We start from the raw sequence: 16067 nt of genomic DNA on the forward strand, positions 1-16067 counted from the left end.
GTGTGTGTGTGTGTGTGTGGCCATGGGAGATTAACTCTGCTTTTGTGTGTGTGTGTGTGTGCGTGCATGCGTGTGCAGGACCCTGAGCTGGGTCCCTCCAGACCTTTCTCTAACTACCAACAGTGAATGCTCAAGACAAGGAAAGTGTCTGAAGCTCCCCAGCATGGTACCTGCAGTCCCCTCAGAGGGGACACAGGACGGTCTGACTGTTAAGAGCCACAGGGACAGACCCACTGGAACCAGCCAGAGCAGGGCGGAAAGGAGTGGCTCTCTTACACCAGCATCAGGTGGGACCCTCAGTTTTTGAACTCCCAAGGGAGAAACCTATATCATGCCCCACACCTGTGGCTGGTCAGGTTTTCCGGGGTTTGTTAGGCAAGGCTTGGAGGCCCAGAATTGACAGTGACACCCCCGAGGTCCCAGCGGGTACCTACCGCTTTCCTCAGAAGGGCTCCCATCCAAGCACCAACGGGAGCACCAAGAGGGTGGAGGGGAGCAGGGAAGCTGCATTCTCCCCAGAGAAGCAGAACCAGAACCGGCAGCCCAGCAGTTAACAGGCACAGGGTGAGCAGCAAGCAGTGAGCTGCCACCAACAGCCTGGGGAATTAAAGCGCCCGCCTCCTGGGAAACCTCTTCAATAAAGTCCCATTCAGAGGCAATTCCGCGTGTGGGTCACACTTCTGCATTTCTCTCATTCCTGATTGCTGGGAGGGGGAGGTGGGCAGCTCAGACATGTACCTTCCCACCAAACTCAGCAGGTCCCTGCTGGGTGAGATCCCAGGCCACAGTCCCAGAGGTGAGCACCAGGCGTGAGCACTCACAAATACCGCCAGCTATTAAGCACATGGGACACTAAATGCAGGAAGTCAAATGCTGAAGACTCAAACAAAGCCAGATCATTCATAGCACAACAATGCTCCATTTATGGGACGCCTCCCCCACCCAGGCCCTCAAAGCCCAAGGGTATTAACCCTTCTATCCTCACAGCAGCAAGCAGAGGGAGGGGCAGGTGAGTAGCAGGTATTACCCCTGTTTTACAGATCAGGAAAACTGAGGCACAAGTGGCTCCCAAGATGTTGCACTGAAATAATCTCAGCCAACATTTATCAGGGTATATTAGACACTGAGCTAACACATTCTCTAGGAAATGTCCCAACACTCACTCACCCAGGGTCACCCGGCTAGTGAAGTGAGGAGCTAGGGTTTGCTGGAATCCAGGGTCCCATGATGCTCTGCACCATTCATAATCTCACCCACCATGGGGCCCAAGAGATGGAGCCAAAGAAGAATTTAAAGGCGTCATCCCTCAGCCCCCCTCATGGGAATGTCCTGAGGCATGTTTTGCCCTTTTACAAATTCACACTTTGCTCACAAGTTCCCACACTGTGGGGCAATCTCAGAATGAGGCCAAAATGGAGTCACCTAGGAATTCATAGCTCACCTGTAAATGCTTCCAGAAACTACTTGTGAGGCCAGAAGATGACAAATGAGGGTCAGTGCACTGACTGGTACACTCTCACCACAGGGGTAGTTTTGTCTACACTCTGTCACTGTTACCTACTTACAACCTCAGAGAGGTAAGGCCCAGCTCTTCTGGGGTTTCGTGCCCTTTTTCCCCCAGGTCTTCTTGCACTCAAACTCCTTCTAGAAATTTTGGCAGCTGTGTAAACACACGCCAGAAGAAAGCTGAAGTACACAGGGTGGATGGCAGAGGTCTGGGAAGCTGTTCACCTCTCTCTGCTGCCCGGCCATACTCGGCACAGGTAAAGCTGCAAAATCAGGGCTGAGAAGACCTCCTGCATGAAAACTCACTCATATTTATTAGACAGTATAACCATTTGGCATAGCACCGAGTAAGAAGAATCCCTGCTCTCAAAGACCTTACAGGCCAGCGGGGGAGGCAGCCACAAATGGTAAACAAATTCATATACTTCTGGATAGTGCAAAGTACTATGAAGATATAGCAGGGTAAGCAGTGTGTAACTGGAGATAGAGAGGAGATGACTTTTTTTTCCCTTTGCTAGGCAAGTGCTCTACTGCTGGCTTAGGTAGGCATTCTACCACTTAAGCCACACTCCCAGCTCAGAGGAGGTAACTCTTGATCAGAAGCAGCTAGATAAGCAAAGATTTTTAGGAAGAGCCTTCCAATCTTTTCCTCTATCCCACTTCAACAGTCCACTCACACTCATGACAAACCTAGGTATCGTCACCAGTAAGTGCAGACTTCCAAAATATCTTGGGTTTTTGTTTTTTTTTATTTTGGTGGCACTGGCATTTGAACTCAGGGCCTCACACTTTAGGCAGGCACTCTTACTGCTTGTGCCACTCCACTAGCCCTTTTTTATGAGTTTTATCAAGATAGGGGTCTCATGAACTATTTTGCCCAGGCTGGCCTTGAACCATGATCCTCCTGATCTCTGTCTCCTGAGTAGCTAGGATTACAGGCATGAACCACCGGTGCCCAGCTAAACATCTTGTTTTTAAGCATCCCACTCTTGGTAGCCAATGAAGAGAAGCTCAGTGTAAAAAATACAAATCACATGAGAAAGTAAATCATCATAAGGAAGTCAGAGGATGTAATAAACTGACATGTAAACAGTAAAAAATAAGATTTTTTAAATGAGTCTTTAAAATGCCTTTAAAAAAATCAATGAATAAAGAACTTAATAAACAAGATAGTGTGGGAGGAAAGGAACAGACCATTTAGAAAGAATGGAATGAAACATATGATGATGTAATTTAAAACCAACAGTTAGGTTGAATAGAAATTACATACAGCTAAAGAGAAAATTAGTGAAATGAAAAATGAACTGAGGAAGTCATCCTGAATTTAGTACGAAGACATAGGATTAGAAAATATGAACATTAAGAGACTTAGAGGCCCACAGTTTTATAAGAAGAAAAGAATGGAGAAGAAGCAAATTCAGAGAGATAATGTATATGCGTTTTCCAGAACTGAAAATAGACATTAGTCCTTAGACTTAAGGCACACTCCAACAACATTGTGAGATAAATGCAGAATACAAAAAAGGACTACAGGAATACCATGAACAATATATGCCAATGAACATGATAAATTATTAGAATGATGCAAACCACAGACTCAGGAAGAGCCAGAAAATCTGAAGAGACAACTAATAAAGAGATTGAACTAGGGATTTTTTAAATTTCCAATAAAGAAAAGTCCTGAATTAGGTGGCCTTACTGGTGAATGCTGCCAAATATTTAAAGAATTAATACCAATTCTTCACAAACTCTTCCAAAAAATAGGAGAAGAGGTAACACTTCCCAACCCACTCTGAATCCAGTGCTACCCCTACTATCAAGCCCAGGCAAGACATCACAGAAAATAAAGCTAAATCCCAATATCCTTTATGAATACAGAAATAAGAACTCTCTACAAAATACTAATAAACTAAATACAGCCACATATGCAAAGGAATATACAATGTGACCAAATAGGATTTATTCTGGAAATGCAAGATGGTGTTAGCATCCAAAACTCAAATGATTTTTGAATTCAAGATAATAAAGTACAAAAACTATCTATTATCTCAACAGAGCCAGCTAACAAAAGCCAACATGTTCCCATAATAAAAACACTCAAGAAGGAAGGGAGGGAGGGAAAGAAGAAGGGAGAGAGGGAGGAACATAAGACTTATACACTAAAAACCACAAAACATTGTTGAAAGAAATTACAAAACACTAAATGAATGGACAGTCATTCCATATTCTATCCACAGTGGAACATTTACAATTGCTATTGATGGCAATACTTGACAAATTGGTCTATAGATTTGGCACCATCTCTGCCTATCAAAATCCTAGCTGGCTTTTTGCAGAAACTGACAAGCTAATTCTAAAACTCATATGGAAAAAAGGCATAGAATAGCCAAAACAATCTTGAAAAAGAACAAAGTCGGAGGACATATATACTCACTCCCCAATTGCAAAACCTACTACAAAGCTACAGTTACAAGGCTGTGCTGTACCAGCATAAGAACAGACATACGGATCAATGGAAAAGACCTGAGAGTTCAGAAACGAACTTTACATTTACAGTCAACTGATTTTCAACAAGGGGTCAAGACAATTCAACAGGGAAAGAATAGCCTTTTCAATAAATGGTGCCAGGACAACTGGATAGTCACATGCAAGGAAAAAAATGAATTCACATAACCATCTCACACCACACACAAAAAGTCAAAATGGATCATAGACCTTAATATAAAAGCTTAAACTATAAAACTCGCAGAAGAAAAGATACAAGTAAATCTTTGGGTGAGCAATAGTTTCTTACGTATAATAACAAAAGTACACAAAAATAAAAAAGATAAATTGGACTCCATCAAAAATAAAGCTTTTCGAAGAGAGGAGAAATGACCCAAATATTGTATGCACATATAAATAAAAGAAGATTAATTAATTAATTTTTAAAAAGCTTTTCTGTTTCAATGGGCTTACAAAAGTAAAAAGACAAATCAGAGAATGAGAAAAAGTACATGTAAGTGATATATTTGACAAAAGACTTATATCCAGATATATTAAGAACACTTACAACAATAAAAAGATCAACAGCCCAAATTAAAAATGGTCAAAGCTAGACATGGTATCTCTAGCTTATAATTCCAGCCACTTGGGAGCTAGAAATCAGAAGGATCACAGTTCAAGGCCAATGCGGGCAAAAAGTTAGGGAGAACCCATCTCAACCGATAAGCTGGGCATGGTGGTGCATGTCTGTCCAAGGTCAGCCCCAGGCAAAAAGTGAAACCATTATCCTCAAAATAGCCAAAGCAAAATAGGGCTGGGAGTGTAGCTCAAGTGGTAGAGAGCCTGCCTAGCAAGTGCAAGGCCCTGAATTCAAACCCAGTATTAAAAAAAAAAAAAAAGGTTGGGGGGGAGGATTTGAATAAACTTCTCCAAAGATATAGAAATGGAAATGGCCGATAAGCACATGAAGAGCTACTCGACGTGATTAGTCATTAAGGAAATGCAAATCAAAACCAGTTAGTGCTACTCCATAGCCACGAGATGACAACAGTCAAAATGATGGACGATAACAAGTGTTGGCAAGAACTTGGTGAAATAAAGCCCTTGTACATTGTTAGTGTTATGGTTTGAATATGAAATGTCCCTTATAGGGCTGGTAGAGTGGGTCATGTGATAGAGTACCTACCTAGCAAGCACGAGGCCCTGAGTTCAAACCCCAGTACCTGCCAAAAAAAAAATGGTATCTGAAATGTCCCCTATAGACTCAGGTGCTGAAGGCTTGGTCCCCAGCTGGTGGTGTTATTTTGGGAGGTACTAGAAACTGGTCAGTGGAGTCTGGCTGGAGGACATAGGTGACTAGGGCCGTACCTTTGAAGTGTATGGTGTCCCTGGCCTCTTCCTGTTCCCTATCTCTGCTTCCGGGCCACCAAGAGGTGAGTACCTCTGTTCTATCTTGCCCTTTCGGTATAAGACTCTACCTTATCACAGGCCCAAAGCAATGAAACCAGCCCACCACGGACTGAAACCACAAGCCAAAATAAATCTTCTCTTCTTTTAAATTGTTTCTCTCAGGTATTTGTCACAGTGGTAAAAAGCCAACTACTGTGGGAAGGCACAATAGAATTCAGCAGCTCCTCAAAAAGTTAAACACAGAGCTACCACATGATATGATCTAGCGAGTCTACTCTTAGGTGTGTAACCAGGAGAATTAAAAATATATGTCCACACAAAAACGTGCATAGTCATGAAAGTGGAAACAATCCAATGCCCTTTGATACATGAATATGTGAACAGAGTATAATATGCCCAAACGAATATTAATCAGCAATATTAATCAGCAATTAAAAACTGAAGTACTTTCTACAATACAGATAAACATTAGACTAAGTGAAAGCAGTCAGTTACAAAGGACCACATAGTATGAATCCAGTTATAGGAAATGTCCAGAATAGGAAAATCTTGAGACAGGAAGGACATTAGTGTTGCCTAGGGCTGAAGGCTGGGGAAAATGACTGCTAACGGTTACAGAATTTCTTTAGGTAGCAGTGATGGTTGAAAAACTCTGTGAATTTACTCTACTGTGTGTGAGTGAATTTAAAGATATGTGAAATATATTTCAATGAAGCTACATAGAACAAAAGGAAAAAAATTTCTTGGTAGTACTAGGGTTTGAACTCAGGGCCTCATGGCTGGCTAGGCAGGTGATCTACCAGCTGAGCAATTCTGGCAACCCTTTTTTTTTTTTAATTGGATATTTTTGAGATAGAGTCTTGAGAACTATTTGCCCAGGCTGGCTTCAAACCTCAATTCTCCTGATCTCTGCCTTCCAAGTAGCTAGGATTACAGATATGAGCCGCTGGCACCCCGCAAAAGAAAAATATTTTTAAGACAAATTAGTAGGAAAAGTATGGACCACTGAAAAACCAAGGCTGGAAAAATTGGCTATTCTTCTGGAAAAAATAAAATCAGTCTCATCAGTTGAGTGGTTCTCAACCATGGCTACATAGAACCATGGCTACACAGAAAACCTACGTGGGGGGGCTAGCAAAGTGACTCAAGCTATAAGAGTGCCTGCCTAGTAAGCATGAAGCCAAAAAAGAAAACCTACCTGGGGCGCTTCATCCAGGCCTGGGCCTCACATCCAGATGCTTTTATTCTCTTGGTATGATCAGAAGTGAGGCTTGGGTATCAGCTCCTAGTGAGGCCCCATATATAGCCAGGCTGGAAACCAGCATCAGATAGAAGCACACACTCCAGATGAATTAAAACCTAAGTGTGGGAGAAACACTGAAATTTATAAAAAAATTCATGGGCTATTACATTTTAAATATGTAACAATATAGCTAAAAGAAAATATATTAACATGTATATTTATAAAATCAGAGCAAGAAAGGATTTCTTTCTTTTTGATTTTTTTAGTTTTGTTTTTCTTTTGGTGGTACTGGGGTTTGAACTCAGGGCTTCACGCTTGCTAGGCAGGCACTCTACTGCATGAGCCATTCCTCTAGCCCCTTCTTCTTCTTCTTTTTCCTTTGGTGGCACATGTTAGGCAAGCACTCTACCACTGAGCTACACCCCCTCGTCCAGAAAGAATTTTTTGAATAAGACACAAAGTAGAAACAAAAGATTGGTAAATCTGGCAACATTAAAATTAAAACTTCCCAGTGGGGCAAAGTAGGGCATACCTATAATTCTACCAGTTAGGAGGCTGAGGCAGGAGGATCAAGAGTTAGAGGCCTGCCTGGGCTGCACAGCAAGATCCCATCATAAAAAACAAACAAAACAAAACATTATTTTTAATAATGTTAAGACAATTCACAGATATATAATGTATATAACCTACAAAGTATTCATTATTTAAGACATATATACACGCACGTGTGCACACACACACACACGTGTGTATTAACTCCTAGAAGTCAGTAAGAAAAAGACAATGACAGTTAAGAATCCACAAAAGACAGAATTGCCTCTGAGAAAGGATACAAGCCTGTGACACGGATCAGATGGGAGCTAGGTGACTAGGGGAAAGAACTGGGGGACTTCACAGAACTCCGTTATACAGTATGAATCACATGGATGTATGACCTGGTTAATTTTTTTCTTAACATAGAAGGCAAAAACAGATACACAAGTACTCACCCTTATCTGTAATCTAAGTGCTAATTGTTAAAACAATTTAAAACTACCATTCCATATCCACAGGTTAGAAGACACAATTCAAATGCTCATGAAACAGGAGCTATCATTTTTCTACTAAGAATACAAATAAGCTGCAAATCATTTGGGGGCAATATTTTGAAAAGCCCACCTTATGACCGAGTGATCCCACTGTGGGCCCACACCCTAGAGAAGATCAACACGTGAGCGTTCAACCCAGCATTATCTACAGTAATGGAACATGGAAACAACCTACGTGCCCAGCAACAGGGGAACTGTGATATAATTGCACAAAAGATGCCACGGAGCAGTTAGGATGACTAGATTTAAACAGATCAACATGGATAGTTCTGAAAAACAACACTGGATAAAAAAAGAACACAAGTCCAAGAATATATTCAGCACAACCCTATATATGTCAAAAATTAAAACAACACAATATTATTGATTACTTAAAACTACTAAATGTATGGCTGTTTGAGGTAGCTAACACCTGTAATACTAGCAAGTCGGGAGGCAAAAATGAGGAAGATCATGGTTGGAGGCCAGCTCAGGGCAAAAAGTTCATGACACCCCCATCTCAACCAATAGCTGCGCACAGTGATGCCCCATCATCATCGCTAAGTGGGGAAGCATAAGCAGGAGGATCAAGGTCCAGGCTAGCCTGGGGATAAAATAAGACCCTAGTGCAAAAATAAGCAACACAAAAAGGGCTGGCAGAACAGTTCAGTGGTAATGTGCCTGCCTGCAAGTTCAAGGTCCTAAGTTCAACCTCCCCCCAGTACTCTAAAATAAAACAAAAACCTAATAAAATATCAAACACCATATTTAGGAAGTGTTACTTCTGGGGAGGGAAGGAAGAGAAAAGGGAAGAAAAAATAAGCTTCCCTTACATCTGTAACATTTTATCTTTATAATAAATGAGAAGTATGTATGAAAAATTAGCACTTGCTGGACTGAGTGGTAGGAAGTGGGGTAGGGGTCGTTAAGCAGGAACAACTAGCACCAAGACAGCACAGCTCAGCATGTGCCAGCAGCATCCAGAACCCAAACAAAGGCACACAGCTCCTGCTGGAAAGAAAGAGGTCTGGAATTGTTTAGTTTACAGCAACCCCTGTCATTTTCTGGCCTCAGAAAGTGCTGTGTGGCAGCAGATAAGTGCTTAAGTGCATGGAAGGTATTCTTGTTTCAACTGAGGCAAGCACCATTTTAGATAACTGGCAATCTGCTTGGGTGGAACTAATTAAGGTTGGACCCATCCCATCCATACTGGAACCCAGATCCCAGCTAGCTGGATCCCCTGTGGACAGAGAGCTGTCCAAAATGTCACACTTTTTGCCTGGCACCAAAGGCTCACGCCTATAATCCTAGCCACTCAAGAACCAGAGATCAGGAGGATCTCCGTTCAAAGCCAGCCCTGGGCAAATAGTCTGGGAGACCTTATTTTGAAAAAAAAAAAAAAATCACAAAAAAGTGCTGGTGGGGTGGGTCAGTGGTAGAGCACCTTCCTAGCAAGTGTGAGGCCCTGAGTTCAAACCCCAGTACTGTAAAAATAAAAAAGCCAGTTTTAAGGGTGCATTGTTTCAAAACAGTATGGTAGAGGGGAGGGAATTTCAAACCTCATCCCTACCAAGTGTTAGCTGAGTGAGTTTGAACAAATTACCCAACCTTGAGGAGACTCGGTTTCCTTGTGTGTGTGTGTGTGTGTGTGTGTGTGTGTGTGTGTATGTGGAAGGGAGGGTAGCACCATTTCTTTTGTATTGAGAGGATTTGTGATAGTACCTAAGCATCAACACCTTTCGACCAATGTGACTAGGAATCTTTTAAAAATATGTTATACACTTCCCTGCCTTCTGAACAGAGACAAGGAAACATAATTTAGCCCTTTCTTGATGACTCAGGGTCACAATTACCAGCAAAGCATCCTCTATCACACTGATGGTCTCCTGAGGAGTGCCAAGCCACCCCCCTAAACAAATGACCCTGGTTCTTCCGCTAGGACTGGCTTTTCCTACTGTTTTGATCTTAGCCTGCTTTTTATTGGGCTGTGGTCATTTTCCCTCTCTGTTCTGGTTTCTTTCATTTGCTGTTTCTTATCCGCAGTGGGCTCAGAAATAGGATGACACAGCTTGGATGAAAAAGTTAAACAGGGTCTGAGGAGGCTCGTGTGAATTTCGTAGGAACCTCAGTCCCTCCCAGGTTGACTTGAGGCCTTCTTGGCTATATGCAAATAAGTAAGGCTACTGGGTCACTGCAAGGCAGTATCACGATATATTGCAGGACATATTATGGGATATATCTCCAAAGCTATAAGCATACTCTGTTGCCCCCTTTGGGCCCAACTTGCATGGTGGCAAACTCTGCAGGAGGCTCCAGTGACTCCAGGTCCCCTTACACTTTGCAGGCTGTAGGAATACAGGGCTGCCTATCCCACTGCAGGTACAGCTGGCCACGGTTAATCTCTTAGAATCTTATTTCTTGGCCACTTTCTGACAGGAATAGACCATTTGTAAGGGGCATGAAAATGGCTTTAACTCCTAAGGCTTTATCACACAGTAGCATTTTGCCTATTGACAAGTAGTTATTGGAATCCTCCATACAACAGACACTGGGGGTATAGCGATGAGCTGGATGGACAGAAGCAGTGTGGATGCTGGTTCCCTTTTCCTTTCAATAAGTACTTGTCATAGGTTGCTCAAGAGCCTCTGGTTAACACACACACACACACAGTCTCAGAGTCTGGGGAGCACCCAATGCCTGCAGAACCCACCTCTCTTCTTGGGATCCTGTAACCATAGTAAAAGAGACTTCACTCTTACATCTCAACTTCATTCTACCAATAATTAGACAACTTCAAGGACCCTCACTGTATTTTGCAAAAGGCTGCATGCGCAGCCACCATGGCACCTTGCTAGAACCCTATTCAGTTCTGAGTTCAGCCACAATTAGAGGAGGAGTCCTCCTAATCCTTGAGCTTAAATCCAGCTCCCTCCCCAAAGGCCAGCCACTGAGAACTGTACAAAGCTCTGCTCTTCCTTTTGTTTGCCCACCCAGGCTGGACTTGATCCCTACCACTGCCTTCTTCCCCCAGCCCAGTGGAACAAACACTGGGGCAGACAGGACCATCAAGCCTGGATTACTCTCAGGGTAGGGCCCCAGCATGAGCCATGCCCTGTGGATCACACTATATTGTTCTCAATGCCATATGGGAATAACGAGTATTCAAACACCACTCCTGCCCTCCGAGAGCTTCTAATCAAAACCAAGCCAACACAGCCCAGACCTGGTTGGCAAGGCCAGCCTGTGTCCCCAGACAGCTGACCTTCAGAGGGGCTACCAGCCTCTCCGACTGGTCTCCTGCTGATCACAGGTTGGACCCTACCTACTTTTCTTTCTCCTGATTTCAACACTACAAACATGCTTGGGGCTGTTCGGTGCCCACTTTCCAACCTCCTGTAAGGCCAAATTATATCTAGCTTTGCCCCAACTGCCAAGTTCCAAAAGTTCCTTCATCACAGGGAGGACCCGACTGTCCCTCGTGTGTGCAGCGAGCCATCAGGCGAGTGGTGTGCCTGATGACCACATCCCTGGGCCTCACCCTCCACAGCCCATCACTTACTTCCTGAGCCAGGACAGGGCCCCCAGGAAACTGCTCACCACAAATTTTGACAACAGCATTTTAGATTACACTCTTTTCAGGGCCATGGTTCTAGTAGAGAGGGGAAGAGCCTCATATGAGCTGAGAGGAAGCAGTTTAGAGCTAGGCAGGCCTGACTCTAAGCTCTCACTGTATCTGTCATTCTGTTACTTAAATCCCTAGCCCGGCATAGTAGAGGGCACCTACAGTCCAAGCCACTTGGGAGGCTGAGGCAGAAGGACCTCTGCTAGCAAGACTCTACCTCAAAAATTAATTCTAAGGCTGTGGGCATTACTCAAGTGGTAGAGCGCCTGCCTAGGAAGATCTAGGCTCTGAGTCCAAATCCCAGTATCACCAAAAATAATAATTAATTCTGGTCCTTGCTCTTTGCAGGGTTGCCTCAGATCCTCCATCAGAAACCTCTTGCCACCTCTGTGGGCTCTTCTGGAACAGCCCCACCCACCATGTGCCCCTCTTCAATCCCCTCCCCTCCAGCAAATCTTATCTACATGATGTTGAGGAGGGGGGGACAGCCTTCATAGCTGTGAGGCCAAGTGGGGAGGCCAAGACAAAGGTGTGATTCATCCACTGGCTGGAAGCAGGGGGAATTCCAGCACAAGAGAGGATCAGGGCTGCCCTAGGTCATTCTATCTAACCCAGAGGCAAGGGCCAGCACACATCTGGGGTCCTGCATCTTCAAACATCTGCAATCCAGGGTAGGACAGAAAAGGCTCATTGCTAGAAAGGATTTGCTTGGGTCTTCTGTTTTCATTGCCTTTGGCCCCCTCCTGTCCAATAGCTCACATGAAAAGCTCTTCATCCAGAGCTCTTAGCACTGGCATGACATAGACCATGCTGCCCCTACAGGACTTGGTTAGAGAAATAATTCATTGCACACCTCTCCAGTTCAGGCTTTGCTAAGCACTGAACACACAATATCTCATTGTTCATTCTCACAATGCCACATGTGCCAGGTATGATGACTAACTCCACTTTACAGGTGAGAACCAGGCTCAAAGGAGCTGAGCTTCATGTCAAGGGTGTAGGACTTATGAGAGCTGTCAGGTTGGGATTTGAACCCAGGTGTGTCCAACTCCAAACCCTGCTCCTATATGTCTTTGCAGGGGGATGCTGAACTGGGTTTCAGGCAGGGAAATCAGAGCTGAAGGAAAATGCCTCCTCTGGGCATCACTCAAAAGTCTCTTCCTCCGGGAACCTTTCCTGGCCACCCCTCCCCCAAAACTGTCATCTCACCCCTGACAGTTCCCTTTCATATTTCTCTGCTATCACTAACACTCTATTTCAATCATCTTGTTTATTGTCAGCTTCTCCCACTAGAAGTCAGCTTCATGAGGCCAATGATTGTTGAACAGTGACTGTATTTTATTCATTGCTGTGTCCCCAGTGCCCAGTATTTACACACAGTAAGTGCTAAATAATTGTTGAATAAATGAATACAAAAAATAGAACAAAGAGGCATGAATGTATAAAAGGGAAGAAAAGGAGACTGAGAAAAGACAGTGAGAGAATCTGGTCAGGCATGAGTTAGGGGCCCCAAGATGAGTCTGACCTGATGAGAGGAAATGAGGGTCTGCTAGGTGCCCTAGGGCGTTTTGCAGATGGTAGTGATTTCCAGCTACCAGGCCCCCAGCCTGAGGGCTTCCAGAAGCTGGGGAAGGAGAGTAGGGAGCAGGCGGGCTGCAGTCCTGGAACAAAAGCCTGTGGAGATGCAGCTGGACAGAGGCGGGACAAGGCAGTGGCCTGGGCCAAGGGGGCAGCCTGGGAGGGCAGAAGGGGGAGGGAGAGGAGATACAGATGAGAAGCTGAAGACAGCCCTCCATGCAGCTGCAGAGGCGACCCCCTCCAATCTCCAGAGTCCCCTCCACCCGCAACACAAGAGAAAAGCTTCACGATTAACCCTCCCTGGCCAGAGCCCAGCCAGGGCTGTGCCCACCTCCCAGGCTTGCGGCCAAAGCTTCACAAGGAAGTGGTGGGCAGGCCATACTTCTGCAACACAGAACCTTTCCACTCCAGCTCTGCCCATGTCTCAGGGCATGACCTTTGGCCTGCTCTGGTGTAAACACAGTGACCCTGGGATAGCAGTGGATTTGGTAAGGCCAGTGTTTACACTGGAGCTGCGATATTTCAGACTAGGGGATTACACTTCCACCACTGGCTGCTGCTGTCTACCATCTCCTGTGGCACATATAGGACATAGCCAGTAAACTGTAAAGCCTGTGAGGTGCCCTTCCACCCACCATGCATTTTTGGGGGGAAAGGGGGGCTGAATAGGAGCTTATAGAGCACTTTGCACATACAAATTTCCATTTGATCCTTCCATAAAGAAAAGCAGGCAAGTAAGTTTCATGTGGAAACTGAGTCAGCAAAGAGAAGTGAATTGGCCAGGCAGGTCATGTCCAAGAAAAGCAGGGCTTAGACAGTGAGGAAATCTGAGCTCTGGTCCCTGTCTGGCCAATAGTGTCCCAGGCTGAAATCACCTCACTCTCTGGGCCCTGCTCCCTTCAAGTGTAAATGGAGTAGGTCAATCTGACTGGCATTCCAGCCCCAGCGACTCCTCCATCAGTCTTTAATGCCAGGACTAAAACTCAGGCTGGACTGTCAGTTCAGTGCTCCTTCAACTCTCACTGCCATGCCACTTACAATAAAAAGGCAATAGAAGGTGGGCGCTGGTGACTGACGCTTGTAATCCTAGTTACTTGGAAGGCTGAGATTGGGAGGGTCATAATTCAATGCGAGCATGGGCAAAAAGTTCTTGAGACCTCCAAAATAATCACAGCAAAATGGACTGGAGGTGTGGCTCAAACAGCAGAGTGCCTACTTTGCAAGCCCCAAGCCCTGAGTTCAAACCCTGGTCCCACAAAAAAAAGCAATAGAAAAGTCCCAAAGGAGCTCTTAAACAAATCTCTCTCTCTCAGACTTGGCCTGGGGGTTTACTTCATCCGGAATCCAGGCCCCATCCCTAGGGAGCCAAAGAGCTGTCCAGGAAGGAAAAGGGCAGCAAGGTAGCAATAACGTTAACAGCAGGTGTACAAAGGAAAGATGAGGCAGCTAACCAAGATGAGCCCAGAACTACAGCATAAGAGTAAGAGAGAACTGTTCACCTTCTTTAGGTTCTTACTCCCTATGTTTTCTGCTGGGAACCACTGGGGTTCAGAGGTGCAGGATTCCACTCCCAGTCCAGCAAAGGAGGAGCTGGAAGGGCCAGGCAGCTGTTGTGCTCTTCCTCTCCAGACTGTCATTACTCTCCCTGCTTATTATTTCTTGAGCAAGGGCCATGTGATTGAGCTGCGTGCAGAGGCATGGCTGGGAAGAGCCCGGGAACCCCCAGGCCAGGATTCTCTGTAATGTCATGCAGTCCGGGTCGCCTGCTGGGGACCTCTGAACAACGGACGGGCCCCTACATCTGCCAACAACTCAGCGAGTGACCTCCATTATGAGACTCTTACCTCCCTTTATCACCTCCCCCCACAAAGCCACATCTCTCCAGCCTCCATTTCTCTTACCTCCCTTTATCACCTCCCCCCACAAAGCCACATCTCTCCAGCCTCCATTTCTCTGTTTTTCCTTTTGTTTTCAAAAACAGTTCTAGATTAAAGTAGCTACCTAAGCAACGTCTTGACATTTCAAGCTTGCACATCTTATCCTGGCTTCTCAAATCAAAGGGATGAAAGTGGAATGGAAGTAGGGTGAAAGTGGCCAAACCCATATTGCAGGAGTGGGTGAGGGCGAGCAGTCAGTGGCAGACAGCCGCTTGTTCCTTTCAGCTCCCCCACACCCGGTTTCTGGCACCCACTCTACCCCGCCTGGTCAGGGAGCGGAGATTCCCAAGAGCGAGCACCGAGTGGCACTAACCCGGAACAGGCTGCGTGCCTGCGTCTCACGAGATCGGGGGACCAGAGGCTCGAGTCCTTCCCCAGAAAGGTCCACAGCCCCAAGCCAGGACCCGCCCACGGGCGCGCGCCCGGAGTGGGTGGGCGCAGCCTCGCGGGCTTCCCGGATTTTAAACTGACCCTCTGCGGAGCCACCCGGAGCATTCGCTCCTTTTGTTTCCGGGGTGGGGGCTAAAAAAACAGAAAATGTCTTCTCCCGCGCTCTGGCGCTCTGCTGGGAGGGTCACCCCGAACACAGCCCGGGCCCTTCCACGGTGGCCCCAGGTCCTCAACCCACAGTAACTGGAGCGGGGATCCTGGAGGGCAGGGACCCAGCGTAACTCAAGGTACTGCCACTTCGCCGACTGCACACCGGCAGAGGGAGAAGGAAAGAACCGAAGGATACTCACCGATCGGTGGCCACCCGGCTGGCTCCGGACCGGCACGGCGCGCTCGGCTGCCCAGGTGGCGCCGCGACGCGGGCAAGAGTTTGAAAGTCGCTCTCGGAAGGGGCTGAGGCTACCGGCTGCTCCCGCCCACTGCCAGCGGGTCTGCGAGCCGGTGTCCACGGTCGGGGACGCCACAAGCTGCGAGCGCGTCCTCTGGGGACCCAAGTCTGCGCGCGGCTTCCCAGCGCGCGGCAGGAAGTCGGGGTTGAGCCGAGCCCTGGAAGCACCGGGAGGGAGGGAGTGAGGGAGGGAGCGAGGGAGGGAACGAGGGAGGGGCGGACCAGGAATTTTTCCAGTGGGTGGAGACTCGATCGCTGCTGGAATCCAGCAATCGGCAGCTCGGCGGGGGCCGGGGGAACCTTTGGGGCGCTGAGAGCCGGGGCCCGAGTTGAGGGCAGCGGTTGTGGGGAGGTTCGGCAAGGCTAATGATTAACGCCCGCA

General features: G+C 46.3%; 1 protein-coding gene across 5 annotated transcripts in view; it reads right to left on the reverse strand.

The window, feature by feature from the left end:
* Plekhg3 (pleckstrin homology and RhoGEF domain containing G3) overlaps positions 1-15859 on the reverse strand; it is a 42470-nt gene extending 26611 nt beyond the window's left edge. The window contains exons 1-2 of one of the 5 annotated variants that reach the window (XM_074067792.1): positions 15588-15727; positions 6599-6759 (exon numbers count right to left, since the gene is read on the reverse strand). Coding sequence is in view for 1 of the 5 variants with exons in the window: in XM_074067783.1 (XP_073923884.1) it covers positions 435-458 (24 nt within the window). In the remaining 4 variants the exon portion in view is untranslated. Of the gene's footprint in view, positions 1-434; positions 584-6598; positions 6760-15160; positions 15180-15587 lie in introns of those variants that run through there. The other 4 variants (XM_074067793.1, XM_074067796.1, XM_074067797.1 and 1 more) reach the window with 4 other exon arrangements.
* Between the last annotated feature and the right edge of the window lie 208 nt (positions 15860-16067).

This window comes from Castor canadensis, chromosome 3 (assembly GCF_047511655.1).
Source record: "Castor canadensis chromosome 3, mCasCan1.hap1v2, whole genome shotgun sequence".
Classification (NCBI taxonomy): domain Eukaryota; kingdom Metazoa; phylum Chordata; class Mammalia; order Rodentia; family Castoridae; genus Castor; species Castor canadensis.